The sequence below is a fragment of the Oratosquilla oratoria genome, chromosome 1 (genome assembly GCF_046742065.1).
Source record: "Oratosquilla oratoria isolate Oo_2021 chromosome 1, ASM4674206v1, whole genome shotgun sequence".
Lineage (NCBI taxonomy): Eukaryota > Metazoa > Arthropoda > Malacostraca > Stomatopoda > Squillidae > Oratosquilla > Oratosquilla oratoria.
Window position 1 is genome coordinate 84,705,006 of NC_134777.1, and position 21,937 is coordinate 84,726,942.

Sequence of the window (21,937 nt, forward strand, 5' to 3'; positions counted from 1 at the left end):
ATAATCAGTTCCACATTACTTTTTCTTTCTGTTATCTCTGTCACATTTAAACCTTTCTTAGTCAAAAACATGACTCCACCCTGTTTCTCCATTTTATTTTTTGCCCAAAGGATTACAAAGGCGGAGCATGCCGACAGGAGACCTTTTGATCCATATCTAGGTCGGATGCGAAAAAAAAAATCATATTAATAATAAAACAATAAATAAAAACTATAATAATGTAAATAACAAATAAAATACATAAATAAATGCATAGGTATAGTTAAATAATAAACAGGTAAATAGTAAATAATAATAAATTGACATAACTAATAATAAACGAAAATCAGACAGACAAATGATAACAAAACAAAAACAAATAATATAAGATAAATTATAATCATTACAGCATCTTGCTTAGGTATTTATCTAAATGATTCTTAAAGCTTCGAACTGAACTACATTGCACTACCTGTGCAGGAAGTTTATTCCATTCATTAACTACACAGTTGGCAAAGTTGTTTCTACCTACTTCTAAATTGAATCTATTTCCGGACAGTTTGAGACCATTGTTTCTTGTCTGATTCTCATTCAATGTGAAAATTTTGTCACTTTTGATGTCAATTCCCTTTAAAATCTTAAAGACCTGTATCAAGTCACCTCTGAGTCTACGTTTTTTTAGGGAAAACAGATTCATGTGTTTTAGTCGATTTTCGTATGATTTATTTTTTATATTTGGAATCAGTTTTGTGGCTCGCCGTTGTACTTTTTCCAGTCTGTCAATGTCTTTAATGAGATTCGGTGACCATACAGAAACAGCATATTCCAAATGTGGACGAACTAACGATTTATATAGCTTGTTAATGAGCGATGGACTTTTGAAATCAAAAGATCGCGCAATCAGTCCCAGAATCTTATTTGCTTTCTCAGAGGCTGAAATACACTGCTTGGATGATTTGAGGTCGTTACTGATAATTACGCCAAGATCTTTTTCACTATCCACTTTTGTTAACGAATTTCCAAATAACTTGTAATCGTACTTACTGTTATTTTTACCTATGTGCATTACCTTGCATTTACTTGTGTTAAATTTCATTAGCCTGAGATGTATGGTAGGGTTACTAGACTGAATAGAGTGAGAAACAAGGAGGTGAGGAGGAGAATTGAGGTGGAAAGGGAGTTAGGAGATAGAGTTGATGAAAGGGTATTAGGATGGTTTGAACACATGGAAAGAATGCATGAAGAAAAATGAGTAAAAGAGGTGTGGAAGTCAGAAGTGGAAGGAGTGAACATAAGGAGGTGACCAAGGATGAGATGGATGGATGGGATAAAAGGGGCATTGGGAAAGAGGAAGGATGGGAGAAGACAAAAGATAGGGATGAATGGAGAATGGTTGTGTATGGATGATGCTGTGATGCATGAAAGAGAGTGAATGGTATTGGCTGCATTTAGTGTGGTAAAGTAGCATGCAGTTGATACTTTAGAGTCTATATGGGGTGCCCCTACAGACCAGAGCCACACATCATTTTGTCTGTGATAGAGGAAGACTCTGTTCATAGAGAAATGATGACACTTTTATTATACTACGACTGTCCCTCCATTATGCTGTCCCCCAACCCCTTGTTACTCTCCTATACCATTTCTCTGAATATTCATTTTCTTTTTTTGCCTACCCTATGGTGGGGGATAGAGTGCTGCCACCATGTCTTCCCACTTGAGTCGTAAAGGCAACAAAAAATGGGGCGGGGGTTCAGACTAGGAATCCTGCTACCTGTAGCCTCACAGGGGACATTCCTTAAAAAAAAAAAAAATAATAATAATAATAGAATAAAATAAAGGCATAAGAGGGTCTAGGAATTTTCCAACCAAAACCCTAAGGTTTGGGTCTTTTAATGTGCATGGATGTGGTACAGATGAGAGTAAAAGGGAAGAGATAGGCAGTATGTTTGTGAGAAGAAAGATGGATGTGTTGGCATTGAGTGAAACAAAACTGAAAGGGAGGGGCAAGTGTGAGTTTGGGAGTATAGTTGGGAGGTTCTCAGGAGTGAAAAGGGAATGAGGGAGAGAAGGGGTGGCTATACTAGTAAGTGAAGAGATAGGGAAGCATGTAGTGGAAGGAGGTTTCATGAAGGTGAAGCTGGGAAGGAAGATGTAGGTTTTTGTAAGTGCATATGGGCCCGGTAGTGAGAAGAGCGTAGAGGAAAGGGAGGCATTTTGGGTAGATTTAAATGTGTGCATAGAGGTATTAGAGAGAAATGTCAATGTAGTTGTATTGGGAGACCTTAATGCTAGGGTAGGAAGTGAACCAATAGATGGAGTGATTGAGAAATATGGAGTTCCAGGTAAAAATCGTAGTGGAGAATTGATGGTGGAGATGTGTCTTGAAAGAGAGTTGATGATAGCAAATACAGTGTTTAGGAAGAAAGTCAAGCATAAGTACACATGGGAGATGGTGGTGGATGGAAGGGTGGCAGATCGAGCGTTAATGGACTATATAGTGGTGACCAGGAATATGGTAGGAAGAGTTGAGGATGCACATGTTTTAAGGGGAGAGAGTGGAGAATAGGTGGAGAAAGAGGAAAAGGGGAGATGGTAGGGAGGTACTTAGAGTGAACTGCTTAAATGAGAAAGAAGAGGAGAATGAGTATAAAAAGAAGCTGAGAAAGAAGTGGGAGGGAGTGAAATATGTATCTGCTGTTCATTGTATTTGTTACTTTTTCTTGTAATTTTCTTTGTAATTTACTGTGGAAATGTCAAAAAGAACTTCAGATATCTCTGAGTAGCAGTGAAAAAAGGAAGCATTTATCATTTTCAATAACACAGAAAGTGGTAGTGAAAGCCTCTATGTTTTCTTGTGTTCTTTGCGGGTATTGTCTTGGAATTCAAACGGCCTTCTAGAATGAATTATATTTGAATTGCAAGGCACCAAAGTAATTGACCTGACTATGGTTGGTAATAAGCTTTATGATTTACTGTGGAAATGTCAAAAAGAACTAAAGATATCTCTGAGTAGCAGTGAGAAAAAAGGAAGCCTCTATCGTTATCAACGCAGAAAGTGGAGTTAATGCAGAAACTTGATCATGGTGTGTCTGTGAGTCATCATACTGAAGAATATGGTCTTTGAACTACCACTGTGTATGATTTGAAGAAACAGACAAGTTACTGAAGTTGTGTAGTGACAGTGATGACCATAAACTAATGAAAAATATGAAAACACTGCATAGTTAAGAAAATGAAGGTCTTGACTGTGTGATGAATGAATGGATTCAGCATCACAGGAGGGAACATGTCACTGAATGGTATGTTAGTCATGAAACAAGCTAGAATGTATCATCATGAATTGAACATTGAGGGCAAGGGTCAATATTCAGAAGATTTGCTGCGGAAATTTAAGAAGCATCAGGGTGTAAAATATTTGAAAATCTGTGGTGAAAAAGTCAATATTGATCATAAAGCAGATGAAAATTACATTGGTGAATTTGCCAACATAACTGCTAATGCAAACCTTTCTCCTGAACAAATTTACAGTGCTGATGAAATGGCTTTGTACTGGCATTATCTTGCCAGGAAAACATTAACAATGGCAGATGAGACACAGTTAACAGGATTTAAAGATTCTTCACACAAGGTGAAGTTAGCAGTGATAGGAAAACGTCAATGTCCAAAATGTATGAAAGGTGTACATAATTTACCTGTTCATTATTACGCAAACAAGAAAGCAAGGGTAACTCAAGAATTTTTTCTTCTGACCATCTCAGTAACACCTTTGTACCAGCAGCAAGAGCTCATTGCAGGCAGGACTTGAAGAAAATTGCAAAATTGTATTGCTCCAGGAGAACTGCTCTGCACATTCCCCTGCTAAACTTCTAGTGAAAAATAATGTTTTGGGCATTTACTTTTCTGTTAATGTGACATCTATTTTACAACCATGTTACCAAGGTTTTTACAATCTATGAATAGCAAATATAAAGATTTTATGAACTGTTTGCTTGCAGTCAGCAGAAGAGTGAAATTGCAAGACTTCCTGAAAGAGTCAGTGTTAAACATGCTATTTACACAGTAACAAATGCTTGGAATGATGTTGATAAATCAACAGTAACAAGTGCTTGGCACAAACTTTAGCCTAATGCAATGTTTGATAAAAATGATTCTATAGATTACAGCTTTGAAGGATTTTGTGTTACCAATGAGAAGATGATGACAAACCTCATAACTTTGCTAAAGTTTATCAGACAAAAGTGTAAATAAGCTTGAAGAAGTTGACATTGAAGAAATGATAAACATTGACAATGCTGCACCTATTGTGTACTCCTTTTGTGATAGGAAAATTACTGAAATGGTGTTAAATACAGAGAAAAATTAAGAAGGTACTGGTGATGATGACATCGACATAATGAACACAGCTGGAAAAATCCCTATAGATGATATGGTGAAAATGTTTGATCAATTAATTGCTGGCCTTGAACAACATGAATGTATCAGTGAGCAAGAGATTATGGCAGTTTACTTAGAAACCTTTGCTAATGAGACAGATGACACCTTTTGTAATGCTGCTTTGTCACTTGAGGACCCTGTTCCTGGCCCATTATCAGAAGGCCAACTGCAGCCTGATGATGATGTTGGTAACATCGATGGACTATCTTCCTCAAGATCCAGCTAGATGTAATGTTCCCATGTTTGTTGAAGGTAGGTGTATAGTTTTTGTTTGCAAGACATAATGTAACTAAACTTCAGTTACATACTTTGGTGAATGTGCAAATGTTATCAACTTTATTTTAATTTATTCCATTACACCATTTACTAGTTTATTACTGCATATAGATAGCTATAAACTGTAATGCCATTTATAGCCTTCCATTATCCCACTTAAGGCTTTGTAAAGGCTTTGTGTAACAGACATCACTTGAGAAACCTGTTCTTGGCTGTCAATTGCAGCCTGATGATGTTTGAATGTGAATGTTAGCAGCTTTTAATTTATTCCATTTTGTCATTTACCAGTTAATACTGTAGCATATAGATAAAATGTAATGCCATTGATTATCTTTATTCCACTTAAGTGTGGATATTCCAAAATCCTGAATACAGCTGGACCAAAGGTCACCACTCTGTTCCCACCCCTATATGCCATCTTTCTTTCGTGCTTTTACTTTAGTTTAGTATGTCTTTTTCTTTCTATTTTCCTTTTACCACTGTCTTTGTTATGTATGATAGTCACTCACAATTTTAGTTGGTAGGCCCTGTGCCTCCGAACATCTGACATATAGGCAATCCACTCAAAGTATCTCAGTTGATCCTGCATTTTTGGTTGGCAGCCCTGCTAATCCCTCCCTCACTGAGCTGGCTGTAACCTTGAGCTTCCTTAAAGTATATATATATTTATTCACTTAGCTCAGTGACTATACAAGTTACACGAATTTCATGTACATCTAGGGATCAAGTAGTTCTTGTTCACCTATTTCAAAGCTTTCCATCTCAGTAGTGCAAAGAAAGCAATTATAGCAAGTATAAGATACCGGTAAGGAATATAATTTTAATGTTTATACAGCATTTTACTTATTATCGCTGTGTCCTGTCATTATGAGGCTGGTTGTAAAATTTACCATGCCTTCTGTGATATAAAATAGTCATGAATATGACTGCTTTCACACATCCCATAAAGTGACACATAAAAGAAAAAAGGAAAAGTTTATATGATTATCTTTTGATACTGGATGGGTGGTGGAAAGCAGTGTCTTGCTCCCTCCCTCCCTCCACCCCAATCAATCTCATGAGTCAAAATTGAACATGACTGGAGTACATACTGCTCATGGTTTTTCGCATCTCGATTAGTTTACAGCTTTCATCATCTCATGTTCATTATCTTCTTGAGTCTTTGAATATGGTTGTAACAACATATATGGAAGAGTGACACTCAGGTCAGAAATTGAAATATTTAGATATGTTGCATCCTGGAAACATCATAATAATTGACGGCGAGATGAATCATAATTTTACCAACTGTAGCATTTCAATTGCTCTATATTGCAAGAATGGGGGGGAAGGGAGGAGATAGATCTTCCATTATGCATTGTGGTGACAAAGATGCCCCTCATGGATTTCTTTTATGGTGTCTCATGAGTTGCATCGTAGCAAACTTTTTCAGTGCTTCACAAAAGAAAAATCTTTCATTACTTATTGGCATTGTTTTTATACATTGGCAAGGCTCCAGATCTTTATTACTGACAAAGGTTCAAGGTCTTCATGATTGACAAAGGCTTCAGGTAGCACATCTGTCTGACTCACATCAGGTCCCATCTCAGGCATGCATTATACATAACAATTATTATAAATCCAGGCTTATCTGTAAAAATTACTTGGATTAATACATAGTTCATACAGGATACTACTGTATATACATACTCCTGCTACTCCTGGACTTTTTTTTTTTTTATCCTCTGTATCATATCATCAAATTCTATCCTAGTTCATTTTAGATCATCTACATGTCTAATTTATTCCTTAGTTTCTAAGTGTAAGATCTTGTATTTATTTTCACCTGCAAAGTCAATTATTCTATATGGACCTGAGTACCTTGGTGAAAGTTTATAATGGGTTGTATGTAATTTGACCATGACCAAATCTCCTATTTGTAATTTTATGTGCTATTTTGTGTCGTTGCTTTTTCATCTCTTATGTATACTCTTTCATGTGTCCCCTCTTTGATGTATAGCTTGAAATGTATGTATGTACCTAGTTGTATTGTATGGGAAGGGAAGCTATGCTTGTAGTGACCTGTCTATGTATCTCTCAGCATCTTGATTATTCTTAAATTATTTTATGTTTTTTTGCACACACTATTGTTTCATCCGATTTGTTCCTGACATCCACCCCTCTGTGTGTGTTTTTTTTTTTTTTTTACAAATCTCTTCTATATACTTTTTGAGTTTCTTTTCAAGTCCTCTTGTTTTTCTTTTATCCCACTTTATTAAGTCTCCTCTGTCAAAGACTTTCATGCCCCTCATGATTCTGTAAATGGCCAGTAGATCTCTTTCTCTTCTTTGTTCCAGGGTTGGTAGTTCCAGTTTAGACAATCTGTGTTTATATGTAAATTTTGAAATTGTTGGTGCCATCTTTGTCATCGCTCTTTGGATTCTTTCTAATTTCTTTATACAGTATATATATATATATATATTTTGTGTGTGACATTTTTACTTCATCCAAATAATTAAAAGACACCTTTATTGATCTTAATCAATTGTAGGTTTCTCTGACTATTGTTTATATGCTTGTCTGGTGACATGTCTTTGTTAATAACTACTACTAGCTCCTTTTTGGAGCTGACTATTTTTTACTTCCTTTGTACCAATTTTATATTGTCCCTTTTCTTAATTTCTTCAAACTCAATTATACTACATTTCTTGATATTGAAGTTCACTTCCCACTTTTGGCTCCATTCCTAGACTTTGTCCAGGGCGCTCTGCAGTGATTCACAGTTTTTCTGTACTTACTTTCTTTAGTAGTTTTGCATCATTTGCAAAGAAGTTCATATAACATTCCACACCTTCATCTGTGTCATTTATATATATATATAGCAAACATTATTGGAGCTAATACAGAACCTTGTGGGACTCCACTTATCATTTCTCTAAGTACCACCATCATTTTTCTCCCATGCAAGAAATCTTCTATCCATTTTAATAAATTGCATCTTACACCTATTATTTCAAGTTTTCTTAATACCTTTTGTGTGGTACTTTGTAAATCCAGGAAAGCATAATCTGCCCATCTGTCCCTCTCTTGCATTATATCTATTAACTTTGAATAAAAACAAATCAAGTTTGTGGCACATGATCTTCCTTGTATAAAGCCAAATTGTTTTGGACTCAGTACAGTCGAACCTCGAAAGCCTGGACCCCAAATGCCCAGACCCTCGTATGACCGGTCAAAGTGAACAAAGGGCACACTTTTCAAGCAAAGTTCCCTATTTGTCCGGTGGGTGGCAGCGACAGCCGTACATGTGTACTCAAACCCGGCCCAGTCAAGCCGCCACCAGGGCTGCCGTTTCGTAGAATTTTGTACCAAAACGTAGTAAAATAGCGGCTTGTGGCAACTGCACAAGTACATGAGGAAATTTTTTCTACATATCAGCGGGCTGTTAAAAACATTAAAAAACTCAAACTTTTGTTTAAAAATCATAGAACTAGTTATCAAATAATAAATGGTACATCAAAATATGACTTTTATTGGTAATTGTGTTACTTATAAGATATTATACCCCAAAAGATACGTTTTTAGGGTGTAGAAAAAAATTCTACACTAAAGTTTCAGCTTCCTTTTAGCGATAATAATATAGAATTTTTTTTTTTATATATTACTGAATATGTTAGGGCATGGGGGCCTTATATACATTTAAGAATAAAAAAAACTAGAACCAACATTTTGTCAAAGTTTGACAAGTATATCTTGCTATGAAAGTCTGCACACGCCCGAGAAAAATGTATGCCCCGGTATGGCAACACTCCCATTCTACACGGCAGCATAGAAAACGCGGCAACCCTGGCCACCACCACTGTCCCGCGTGCATACCTTCCGATATTTACAGTGTACGTAATAAAAAATACAGTACAGTACACTGTATGTACAGTACATTTACATGCCTGTATTACAGTTATTATTACAGAATTATTAGTATTATAGTATTATTATTACATAATTATTAGTATTATTATTACAGTATTGTTATTATTACAGTGTTAGAGTATTATTCTTATGTGTTTCTATGCAATATCATACACTACCTATATGTATACCGCTACGAAAATCTATGGGTGTTAGGCGACATTTTCGATGACTGGACATTTGGCATGACCGGACCGCCCTTCCCCCCAATTAATCCAGGCTTTCGAGGTTCGACTGTATATTGTTTTCTTCCAGATGTTAGTCCATCTACTTTTGATAACTTTTTCACATATTTTAGCTATTGTGCTTTAAGAGAGACTGGTCAATAGTTTGTTGGGTTTTCTTTATCTCCCCCTTTATATATTGGTACAGTACTTACATTTTTCCAATCTTGTGATACCTTTCCTTCCTTAAGTGAGCAATCTATTATCTTATATTTTGTTTATTAGTTCATGTATACATTCTTTTAGTATCCAATTTGCAATTCTGTCCAGGCTGTGTGACACAGTTATTTATTTCATTGGGGTTATCTTTCTCCCTTTCCTTCATCCCAATTTTGTGTATTTTCCTTTGTGAATACAGATTTAAAATGTTCATAATTTCAGCCATTTCTACATCTGTATATTCTGTGTTCCCTTTCTGCAGTTTCACTATTTCTGGTTGTTTTTTAATTTACCATTTACATATCTGTAGAATAATTAAGGTTGATCCTTACATTTGTCCATTAGGCCTTTTTCATAGTTTATTTTTTCTTTCCAGCATATTTACATATTCTTTTCTTAGTTTGATATATATTTGCCACTTGCCTTTTTTTTTCATTTTATTTAATTTTTCTTCTTTTTTCCATCTTTTCCAAGCTTTGTCTCTTTTATCTTTTGCCTCGCTACATTTTTTGTTGTACCAGCATTTAACGTACACCTTTTCCTATTTTTGTTTTGGTATGTATTTCTTCATTATAGTTTTCTGTTAATATCTCCCTTTTCTCTTTCATCTTTGTTTCTTCATTAAAGAAGTTTTCCCAATTCCCTTTTTGAAAGAATTTTTTGAGTTTCTCTAAATCCATTTTGTTGTACATTAGTCTTCCCTTTCTGTGTTTCTCAGTTCTTCCCAAGTAAATTCCCTCTTTTAGTTCCAACTCCATTAATATGTGGTCACTCTTCCCAATTGGTGTCTTGTATTCCATTTTATCCACAATATCAGGCTCCAACATAAATATTAAGTCTAGTCTCAGTGGTACTTCATTACTTCTGTATCTGATATTTTCTTTTACCCATTGAGTCATTGTGTATTCAGCGGTCATGTCCAGTAGTATATCTCCCCAAAGGTCCTCTCCACCTTTGACTGTCATCTCCCAACATATTTCTTTAGAGTTAAAGTTACCCATAATTATGAAGTTTCCTCCTTTCAGTATTTTATTCAATGCATGCTTTGTGTCTTCCAGTATTTTGGAATGGTCACTCTGTCTAAGAATATGTTTTTGGGGGCACATATATCACTACAAATTTTCTATTTTTCATGTCACAGTTTTCAACTTTTATCATAATCAATTCCACATTATTATTTTGTGCTGTTATCTTTGTCACATTTAAGCCTTAGTAAAAAAAATGACTCCTTGTTTCTCTATTTTTTATCCAGTGACTATATAAACCTTGTCCCACTGTATTTGGTGATAGTGGCCCTTTTAATTTTGTCTCCACAATTCCCATTATATCTGGTTTCTCTTCTGGCAAATTGTTGTTTAATTCATTTATTTCTGAAATCTTGCTATGTTGGTATATATTATTTATTTTTTTTTTCCCTTAGTCCCCCCTTTTTTTTGTTTTTTTTTCATTTAAAAAAACTTTTTAGTCTGCTCTCATTTTTTCACTTGCTTCATTTCTTAGTGTCTTTTCTCTCCTCATTGCTAATTCTTTTATCCATATATCTTTTTTTTTTATAATTTTTGCTTTATGCCAACTATGTTGTTTTTGTTAATACTTCCACTCATTTGAGACCTTTGTTTATTTTATTTTATTTTATTTTATCTTTTTATTTCTATTTTTTTTCTCCCTTTAGAGTATAGTCCCATTCCATGTACTTCTATTTCTTGCCCATCTTCTTGTATCTCGGAATTTCTTTTCCTATTTCTTTCTCTTTTTCTCTGAAGTATCTAGCTACATTGTGTTTTTTTTATGAACTGTGTCTCGGACCCAATTTTCTTTTTTCCTTAATTACTTTAATCACTTCACTCCGGGCCAAAATCTCGCGGGCAGCATTAGGTGCCAGATGTATGATGTTGCGTCATAATACTTGCATTATAGAAAGTAAAGTCACGACTGTATCAATCGTTCTCTCTTTCACCCATGAATTTTGATAACCATAGAAAATGTGATGAAGCCAGCTTACAGAGTATGGGGGTCACACAGGTACAACTACAATAAATATAATCAAGACGCCGACATCGGCATCCTCGCGTACCCACTTGCTCCTCATGACGCCTACGTAGGCGTCACCGTATGGATGGGGTTAACCAGTACAGTGTCAGTGGCATACATCGTATGCCGCAATAGTTTTATGGATTGAGCGTCAGTGGCATACATCATATGCCGCAACTTAAAAAATTTGCCAAAAATAGGCATTGCACTGAGGGTCAAATCTGTGGTAATGACCAAGTAGCCCTATCCATTGAATATAAAAGGCACCTAAGTTTTTTTAGGTATTGAGAACTGGCAACCCTGGCAGCAGTTTTTCAGAGGTAACTTGGGGCATAAAATCGGCCTTTAAGATGTAATTTAGGAGATTCTGGTGTATGTAACGAAGTATGAGGAGGTGAAGTTGTATTTCAACAGTTAGGCAAGTGGTATTTAGCACATGTTCAGATCTAACTGGCAATTTCCTACTGCCAATTTTTGTAATAAATGCATAATACAAAATGTGGCTGGGCAATAAGAAACTCCACAATCACCTATCCTCCATGAAATTATATAAAAAAAAAAAAAAAATACTGAAAAATTATTTTACCATATAACAAAGTGATAAATATGTGCAAAAAAAAAAAAAAATAAAAAAAATCCACAAAAACTATAAACACGTTTTTTGTAAGTGTCAGACTATTATGGGTGACTGTATATTGACCTGAAACATCATAAATGTCAAATTCCTTCATTCTCTGAAATTCCATCAAAGCTTCCCCCAAAAAATACAACCACATTGAACCCACATGAGGAACGAAGGAAAGTCTACAGACGTTCTACCAAACTTTTGCATGTATATCTCGACAAAATTGACCCAGTTTCTCCACTTCTAGGCAAAGGTGAATCAAAATATGAGGTCTGTTGAAAAAAATACGCGGACTGTCATCATAAAGCAAAATGTACTTTATTTAGAAGTTCAGATCTGGGTCTCCTTCAAAGTACCCTCCTCTCCAACACACACACTTATCCCAACAGTGTTTCCACTTGTTGAAACAGTCCTGGTATGCTTCTTTTGTAATGTACTTCAGCTCCTTCGTCGCATTTGCCTTAATCTCGGGAATCGTCTCAAATCTTCTTCCTTTCGAGGGTCTTTTGAGTTTGGGGAACAAGAAAAAATTGCAAGGAGCAAGGCCAGGTGAGTAGGGGGGGTGGGGAAGAACAGTGATTGAGTGTTTGGCAAAAAACTCATGAGTTCTGAGGGCTGAATGGGCTGGAGTGTTGTCGTGATGGAAAAACCAGCCTCCACTCCTCCACATTTCTGGCCTTTTGCAATGGATGGCATCCCTCAGGCGATTCAGAACTTCAATGTAGTAAGGCTGGTTCACTGTGGAGCCTTCAGGGAGGTACTTGTGGTGAACAACACCCTTAGCATCAAAGAAAACTGTTAGCATCACCTTGACCTTGGATTGAACTCGGCAAGCTTTTTAGGGTCTGGGTGATGTTTCACTCACTGGGATGATTTGACCTTCATTTCAACGTCAAAACCATAAACCCACGATTCATCACCTGCTATGATCCTTGACAAGAAGTTTTCATCTTCTAAACGATCAAGCAGTTCCTGACAAACCTAGATGCAATGGACCTTTTGTTCATGTGACATCAGGCGTGGCACAAATTTCGCAGCAACGCGGTGCATCTTCAATCTGTCAAAATCTTGTAACAAAATCCAACTGATATCCCACACTCTTCAGCAAGCTCCCTGACAGTCAGACGTCGATTTGCCAGCACAAGGGTGTTGATTTTGTTGACGTGTGGGTCGTTGGTTGATGTGGAAGGATGACCAGGATGCTCATCATCTTCAATAGACTGTCAACCATCCTTAAAATGCTCATGCCACTTGAAACATGCCATACGCTTCATAGCAATATCACCGTAAGCCATGTTAAGCATAGCAAAGTTTCAGTCGCAGATTTTCCAAGTTTAACACAAAATTTCACAGCAAGTCGTTACTCCACGTCAATCATTCTGAAATCCTCCAAACGAAAAAATCGCACTTCACTATAAACCACATAGCTAATACACAAATAAAAATATCTGCAATCGGGAAATGGCGTCTTAATCAGCTGATCTGTGCAAACCTAGCGACACCAAGCAGATTCACCTGGAATCAACTGGAGCCGCACAATTCAAACAGTCCACATATTTTTGTAACAGACTTCGTAAGCAAGATTTGTAGGTTTTACATAATTTTGAGTTGATTTAAGCAATAAAAAAATATCTTGGCTCTGATGCTGGAGGGGGGAGTATATGCAACATTCTTCCAGCATCATACAGGGACTTTCTTTTGCATTTCCTTCCACTTGTACAATTTCTTTAAAATTTATTTTTTTGTTTGCTTGTTCCAATTTCCATTGATTTTTTATTTCTTATGTAGAGTATGCTAGTTACCATTATTTCCATTAGCATTTTGTATACATGTAGGAAACGAAAAGTGATGTGTCATTGTGTGTGTGTGTATGTAGCAAGCATGAATGTTCCAGAAATTTACTATTTGCCATTTCTGTTTATATGATAAACTATTATTTTATTTGTAATGCGAAAGTTGAATGAATGGGATATAGATTATTAATTCTATTAAATTTAAATTATATAACTGAGAATTGGATGTATGTAAATTTCTGTGTGCAAGGAATTAATTAGAAAAATGGAATGAACGCAACTTTCGAGATGCCATGCCCAAGCTTGAAGTAACGTGTATGGATCAGATTGAGTGAGCGAGCTGAGAGAGAAGGAAGTGGTTGTGTGAGTGTATAATTAATTAATGATCTTCTGTGCTGTTGTGCTGTGCAAAATAAACTGAGGAACAATTCTAATAGTGTTTTCCTCACATTGTTGAGCAAACCAACAAATGGTGTTCAATGCGAAAGTTGAATGAATGGAATATAGGTTATTAATTCTATTAAATCTAAATTATTGTATAATTGAGAATTGGATGTATGTAAATTTCTGTGTGCAAGGAATTAATTAGAAAAATGGAATGAACGCAACTTTCGAGACGCCATGCCCAAGCTTGAAGTGATGCGTATGGATCGGATTGAGCGAGCAAGCTGAGAGATAAGGAAGTGGTCGTGTGAGTGTAGAATTAATTAATTATTTTCTGTGCTGTTGTGCTGTGCAAATAAGCTGAGGAACAGTTCTCATAGTGTTTTCCTCACATTGTTGAGCAAACCAACATTTAGAGATCTGTCTCTCTTATGGTTTCTCCTCAGTTACCGCTTGTATATTTACCTAGTTGTATTATACGGGAAGAGATCTATGCTTGTGGTGACCTGTCTTTATATCTCTTAACATCAAGTTTTTTTTTTTAAATCTTGAATAGTGTTTGAACACACTGTTTCGTTGTCTAATTTGTTCCAAGTATCTATCACTCTGTGTGGGAAGCTGTTCATTTTCAGATCTCTTCTGTAACTATGCTTTTTTAGTTTCTTTTTGTGTCCTCTTGTTTTACCATTATCCCATATTAACAAGTCATTCTTATCTAAGACTTCCATTCCTTTCATTATTGTATAGATAGTCAGTAAGTCTCCTCTTTCCCTTCTTTGTTCCAAAGTTGGCAATTCTAACATAGTTTGGACAGTCTTTGCTCATATGTCAGTTCAGAAAGAGTTGGTGCTAGTTTTATTGTTGCTCTTTGTATTCTTTCTATTTTTTTTTATATTCTTTTTGGTACTGGGTGTCCATAGTGTTGCTGTGTACTTAAGTTTTGGTCTTATTAGTGTAGTTAGAATTTTTTTTATCATTTCCTCGTCCAAATAAGTTAACGCCACTTTAATTGACCTCAATAAATTGTAGGTTTCTCTGAATATTTTATCAATATGCTTATCCAGTGTCATGTCCTTGCTGATCATCACTCAAAGATCTTTCTCCATGTTTACTTTTTTCACCTCTTCACCAATTTTGTAATCTTTCAATATTCTGTTTTTACTCTTTCCAAATTCCATTATACTACATTTCTTTATGTTGAATTTTACTTCCCTTAGAGTCCAATTCCAGATCTTGTCCAAATCTTGTTGCAATGAGTTGCGGCAAGATTTGGACAAGATCTGGAATTGGACTCAAAAGTGGGAAGTAAAATTCAATATAAAGAAATGTAGTTCTCTTACTTGTGTTTTCAAAGCCTCATTTTTGTTTATATCTTCATTTTTCATTCTTTTGTTCTCACTTTTGACTAATTATTTTTTTTAGATCATTAAGCTCCCAGTTTGTTTCAAAATTTCTTCTTTTCAGCTCAATCACTTCTTTATACATTGCCCTGTATTCAGCTTTCAGATCTATAATCTCATTTATTAGTTCTGAAGTCTCATGATTTCTTAGAATATTTTATACCTTGTTTCTCTTTCCGAATCTATACCTCTGCCTAGTATTCTACTCTCTCTTGCAAACCCTGAAAATGCTATCATACCTTTGATTCGTCTTAGGCGTTTCCATGTTGCAACTTTTTTGGGAGGGGGGGAGATGACACCTAACGGAGATTCAACCCTGCTTACATCCAGTCTTTTCTTCATTGGTTCACTATATTTTTGTATATTTTATTCATCATCCTCCATTTTATATTTTAACTAAGTGAAATTACTCTATCATTTCAGTCACTCGATAAACAAAGCTCCCTTCCCCTTTGATACCAACTAGACATTTCCTCCAACTTGGCGAAAAAGCACTATACTCCATTTATATTATACGCAGGTTTTTGTTCTGCAATCAAGATTTCATATGGAAGGCTTTTGTCTTCCCCAAAATATAATAAAATGGGTGTTTTTCCTGTAGCTGTATTAATTTTGTTGTTTAAGGTACATTTAACACAAGGAATCCAACCTTTTCTAGCTATACTGTATGGGTTTATCAAACCTCTTAAGACATGTAATAATTTTCTCATTTACCATTGCTCTGAGGATGATTCAGTAGAATGCTTACTTTATGAATCTTAACCTACATAATTCTTCCAAGATTTTGTTATTAAATACAGTACCATTGTCTGAAACTAAGATCTTAGGTGCAGTGAAATTACAGGTTACCTAATCATAGATTACTGAAGCAATTGTTTCAGCTCTTATTTGGAATGGGTTGTAAAATACAAAATCTTGAAAGATAATGGGAACAAATACATATTTATATCCATTTTCAGACAGGTAATTCCAGTGTATCTATGTGAACTCTTTCCCAAGGTTGCTGTGGGATGGGATATGATAGAATGGGAGCAGGTTTAGGTGTATTTCCTTTCATCTTAGCACATTTCAAGCAATTTTCTATATAATATATATCTTTCATATTTGGCCAAAAGTATTAAGTTGTGCTTGTCTATAAGTTTTACCCTTTCCTGGTTGTAAACTACAATCACTATTATTAAGTAAATGAAAATGTTGATTGGTTGATATTTCCAGATAGTGCATCTGCTGCAGCATTCTTTCTACCCAGAATATATTCAAATTTAACCTCATAACACTGAAGTGTAGTAAACCATCTGGCTAATCTGCCCCTAAGATTCTTATGCTTAAATAAGTTCTGAATAATAACTGTATGATCAGTCTACACTAGATATCCCAGTATCATATCTCTAAAACTTTCTAATGAATATATTGGTGCTAAGGTTTCTCTTTCTGTTATGGAGTAGTTTCTCTCTGCACTATTACAAAGTCTTGATGTGTAATCTATCTGTTTCAATGCTCTATTTCTCTCTTGCATCACTGCCTCCTAACCCTATGTCAGACATATCTGTACAAAGAATGAACTCTTCCATACGGTGACGCCTACGTAGGCGTCATGAGGAGCAAGTGGGTACGCGATGATGCCGACGTCGGCGTCTTGATTATATTTATTGTGGTCATACCTACGTAACCTCCATTCTCTCTAAACTGGCTTCATCATATTTTCTATGGTTATCAAAATTCACAGGTGAAAGAGAACGAACGATTGAGCACTGACTTTATTTTTTATAATGCGATTATTATGACGCAACATCACACGTCGGGCAGCTAATGCTGCCAGACGTGCGATGTGCCCCGGAGTGAAGAGGTTAATTAGAAAATATAAGAACTGGAGAACTAGTAAGTTTATCAACTTGTCAAAAGCTTGTGCAGGTCCCCACATGAACTTGGAATCTTTCCTCAACAAAGAACTTAATGGATTAGTTATGTCAGCATATCCCTTTATAAATTTCATATGATATCCTATCAATCCCAAGAAATTTCTTTTTATACAGTGTTTGAAACTGGGTAGTTCTTTACTGCTTCTTTGAATTTACTGTGCTAAGTCCATGCTTGTCTATTTTATGTCCCAAATAAATAACACTGTCCTGCAAAAACTTACATTTTTCAAGTTTCACTTTCAATCTCGTTTCAACTAGTCTTGAGAAAAAAAAGTAATTTCTTAAAGTGCTCAGTCGCTGTTTGGGAAACTATTAAAATATCACCAAGAAATATACCGGCAATTTCCTAACCCATCTAGAATTGTATTCATTAATCTCATGTAAAGAATGAGTGAAGAAAGACTAGTAATAGAGGTATGGAAGGCAGATGTGGAGGGAGTGAACATGAGGGGACGTCCTAGGATGAGGTGGATGGATGGGGTGAAGGGGGCTTTGGGGAAGAGGGGAATGTCTGTTGAGGAAGGAAGGGAGAGGACGGAAGACAGAGGTGAGTGGAGAATGGTTGTATATGGATGATGTTGTGATTGCATGAGGAGGAATGGGCGGGGGGGTGGGGTAGTATGTGTGAGTAAATTTTGACGCAGCCCGATGGGATTTCTCCCCGTCCTCTCCTTATATGCAAGGGGGGACGGAGAGGGGGGGTCGCCGATTAAATGAAGCGGCCTTGCTGTGGATGTGCTGTGTCTTGCGACACTGCTTCTGACCCAGGGCGGTGGACAAGGTGCAGGGATGACCCGTCATCCAGGAGGTGCTCAGATGAGAGGGAGGGTGGGAGGGGTGTGGAGTGTATTTAGGGATGAAATGGGTGGGAGTGTTTTTATGCCTTTCCCTTTTTGGCTACCTCCCTTGAAAGGGGGAAAAAGCCTTGGTATATGTATGTATGTATGTAAGTTAATAGACTATTACATAACCCAAATGGCATTAGTTTGAATGCATAGTGTCCTGTTGGTGTTTACCTAGTTGTATTTTGCGGGATGAGAGCTATACTCAAATAGTAATGTATGCCTATGTAAGTACTCATACAGTACTTCATAATGGGGCTTTGGGAAAGAGGGGGCCTATTGAGGAAGGAAGGGAGAAGACAGATAGGGGTGAGTGGAGGATGGTTGTATATGGATGACGCTGTGAGGTATGGAACATACATAAGAATGAAAGAGACTGCAAGAGACCATAAGGCCTACACCAAGCAGTTCCGTGTCTATTACCACCTGTCATCCCCATCCATAAAGTTGTCTAACCATTTCTTAAAAAGAAAACAATAGTTTCAGTGCTCACTACATGGTTACTAAATCTAATCCATTTGTTGACAACCCTATTAATAAACCAATTATTTCCTATTTCCTTCTTAAATCTAAATTTGTCCAATTTAAATTGATTACTGTGAGTCCTGCCCTGTTGTCTTAATATGATGACTTTGTGTCACCCTTGTTAAAGCCTTTGATCCACTTGAACACCTATTAGATCACCCCCGCACTCTGTGTATTTCCAGAGAGTGTAAGTTAGGTGTCTAAGCCTCTCTTCATAAGGTAAATTTCTGAGCCCATGTATCATTTTGGTCATTCTCCTCTGTAGAGAGTGGGTGGGGGATGGGGGGTTTGGGGAGTATGTGTGAATTAAATTTTGACACAGTCCAAGGGATTTCTCCCTGTCTTCTCTTTTTCTGTATGAGGGGAGGGAGAGGGGGGGTCACCAATTAGATGAAGCAGGCTTGCTGTGGATGTGCTGTGTCTTGCTGCATTGCTTCTGACCCAGGGCAATGGGTGAGATGCAGGGATGACCTGTCATCCATGAGTAGCCAAGAAAAGAGGGAGAGAGGGGTGGTGAATGGGAGTAGAGTATGTGGGGATGGAATGGGTGGAAGTGAATTTATGCCATTGACTTTGGCTATCTCCCTTTTAAGGGGCCCTTGGTATATGTATGTACATCATCATTTTTAATCTTATGTTTGATGGGATGATTTTTCCACTGCATACATGTAGCTGATAGAGATTGACTAATTTTATTTATTTGTTTATTTTTACTTTCAGCCAAACCTAAGGTGCCGCCCATATCAGCTTATGATTATCATGTTGAGTGCCAAACTGTTGAAGAACTTGAGGCAATACGACATGTCTCTGCTTCCCTACACATGGAAAGTCTTGCTATCAGGGAACGTATTCTTGGTCCACATAACCCAGAGGTGTGCCAATTTATTGTACTAAGTTCAGATTATTTGCCCATTAATTCTACCACATTAAGGACTCTGTCTATCTCTCTTTCTCTCTCTCTCTCTCTCTCTATATATATATATATATATATATATATATATATATATACATATATTCTTATATGCATGTGTGTATTTACTAAGTTGTATTATATAGGAAGGGGAGCTATGCTCGTAGTGACCCATCTTTTTGTCTCGCAACATCTAGTTCTTAAATTCTTGTGTGGTGTTTGCACACACTATTGTTTCGTCCCTCATGTAGAAATCTCATCCTAGGGCACCCCCTCATATTCACTCCTTCCACCTGTGCCTTCCACACCTCTTTTACTAATCTCTCTTCACTCATTCTTTCCATGTGTCCAAACCATCCCAATACTCTTTCATCAACCCTATCTCCCAACTCCCTCTCCACCCCTGTTCTCCTCCTCACCTCCTCATTTCTCACTCTATCTAGCCTAGTAACCCCTATCATACTACTCGGACATTTCATCTCAAACACATTCAAACTCCTTCTCTCTTCCTCTCTTATGTTCCATGTTTCTGCCCCGTACAGTGCTGTTGGCGCAATCACTCCTTCATATAACCTCCTGTTAGCATCCATTCCCAAATGTTTATTTTTCATTACACTTTTTAAAACACGAAGACATTTACTCACTTCTTTCAATCTACATTCTACCTCCACCCCCACTCCTCCCTTTCCTGCCACATTCGCACCCAAGTATCTAAAACTATCCACTTCCTCCAGTCTCTCTCCCTTAATACTCACTTCCAGCCTGCTGCCACTCTCTCCCCTTGTATATCTTCTCACCTTACTTTTACCTACATTTAACTTCAGCTTCCTTCTTTCACACACCTCAAACTTTGTCACTAACTTCCTCAATCCTTCCTCTGATGGTGCTACAAATGCAGTGTCATCAGCAAACAACAACTGGCTTATCTCCCACTTTTCTCCATTTTCTTTAACAATCTCTATCCCCCTCCCACTACCCTTGCATGCACCTCTTGCACCACCCCATCCGTGTATATATTGAACAGCCAGGGTGATATAACACATCCCTGACTAAGTCCCACCTTTACCTCAAATCATTCATTCTCTCCATTTCTAATCCTAACACAAGCGCTACTACTCTCATACCAACTTTTGACTGCTCTTAACAGATTTCCTCCTATCCCATATATCTGCAGTACCTCCCACAGTGCCTTCCTGTCTACCCTGTCATATGCATTTTCCAAATCCATAAAAGCTTTCTCACATATCTGTCTTACCAAAAAAATCTGATCTACATAACCCCTTCCTTTCATAAAACCACACTGTTCCTTACCAATTATTCCCTCTGTTCCTCTCCTAATCCTCTCAATCAAGACCCCTTCCAGCTTTCCCAACTACACTCAACAAGCCACCTGCGTAGAGCCTGTGGCCAGGGCTGGTTGCCGCCGTTTGGCCCCCAACTCTTGGGGTTGGGGGGTGGTCCCACAACATAGACGCTGCGGCTCCAGGACCATGATATAATATAATAGCCAGTCATCGCACATCAGAAACATTAAGAATGGAGTACCACAGGGCTCTGTTCTATCCCCCATGCTCTTTAATCTATACATGCATGATTTACCCACACCAGACACCTCAGAAATACAAATCTCTTCCTACGCAGACGACATAACAATCACATGCACACATCATAACACAGACAAAGCTGCAGAAATAATCCAGCCATACCTTGATACACTCAACACATGGTTCATCACAAACAGACTCAAAATAGCTCCAACCAAATCTACAGCAGCACTTCTCACCAACTGGACAAAAGAACACAAATACATACCTCATCTCTACATCAACAACACTCTAATACCACACACAAACACACTGAAAATTCTTGGTGTAACATACGGTACATCCATGTCTTTCAAACAACACATCACAAACATAAAAAACAAATGCACACCTAGACTTAATGCACTTAAGTCAATCGCTGGAACAACATTTGGACAAAACAAAGAAACTAATACAACAATATACAAACAATGCATACGCTTAGTGATGAATTAGGCGAGTCCTGCATGGGCTCCTAATCTCAATGAGACACACCACAACACCCTTCAAATCATACAAAACAAAGCCCTAAAAACAATTACAGGCTGCACAAATACAACACCTACAGACCATTTACACCATGAAACAAAAGTCCTCAAAGTCGAGGACCACCTCGACATGAGAGGCACACAAGCACTTGCCGCAGCCACCACAAACACATCACACCCGCTACACTACCTAGCAGAACACCCACACACACCAAGAAACATTAAAACAACACCCAAAGACCTGTATCACACACAGATACTCACTTCTCTTCCTCCACAACCACCAAATACCAGCCTCCGGAAACATATTCATAATCATATCACTCACCGCTCCATTAACACACTGAAAGACAACACACTGCTGCATGCCAGACCCCCTGATATCCACCCTTCTGAATCCTCTCTCTCACGAAAGGA

The 21,937-nt window shown here is 37.2% G+C and overlaps 1 protein-coding gene across 3 annotated transcripts in view; it reads left to right on the top strand.

Moving 5' to 3' along the window:
• The window catches only part of LOC143019068 (protein fem-1 homolog B-like), a 174,318-nt gene that overhangs the window by 49,925 nt on the left and 102,456 nt on the right, over window positions 1-21,937 (top strand). For all 3 annotated transcript variants that reach the window (XM_076174843.1, XM_076174799.1, XM_076174915.1), the window contains one exon: window positions 19,260-19,411. In XM_076174843.1, the coding sequence (XP_076030958.1) occupies window positions 19,260-19,411 (152 nt within the window). The remainder of the gene's footprint in view (window positions 1-19,259; window positions 19,412-21,937) is intronic.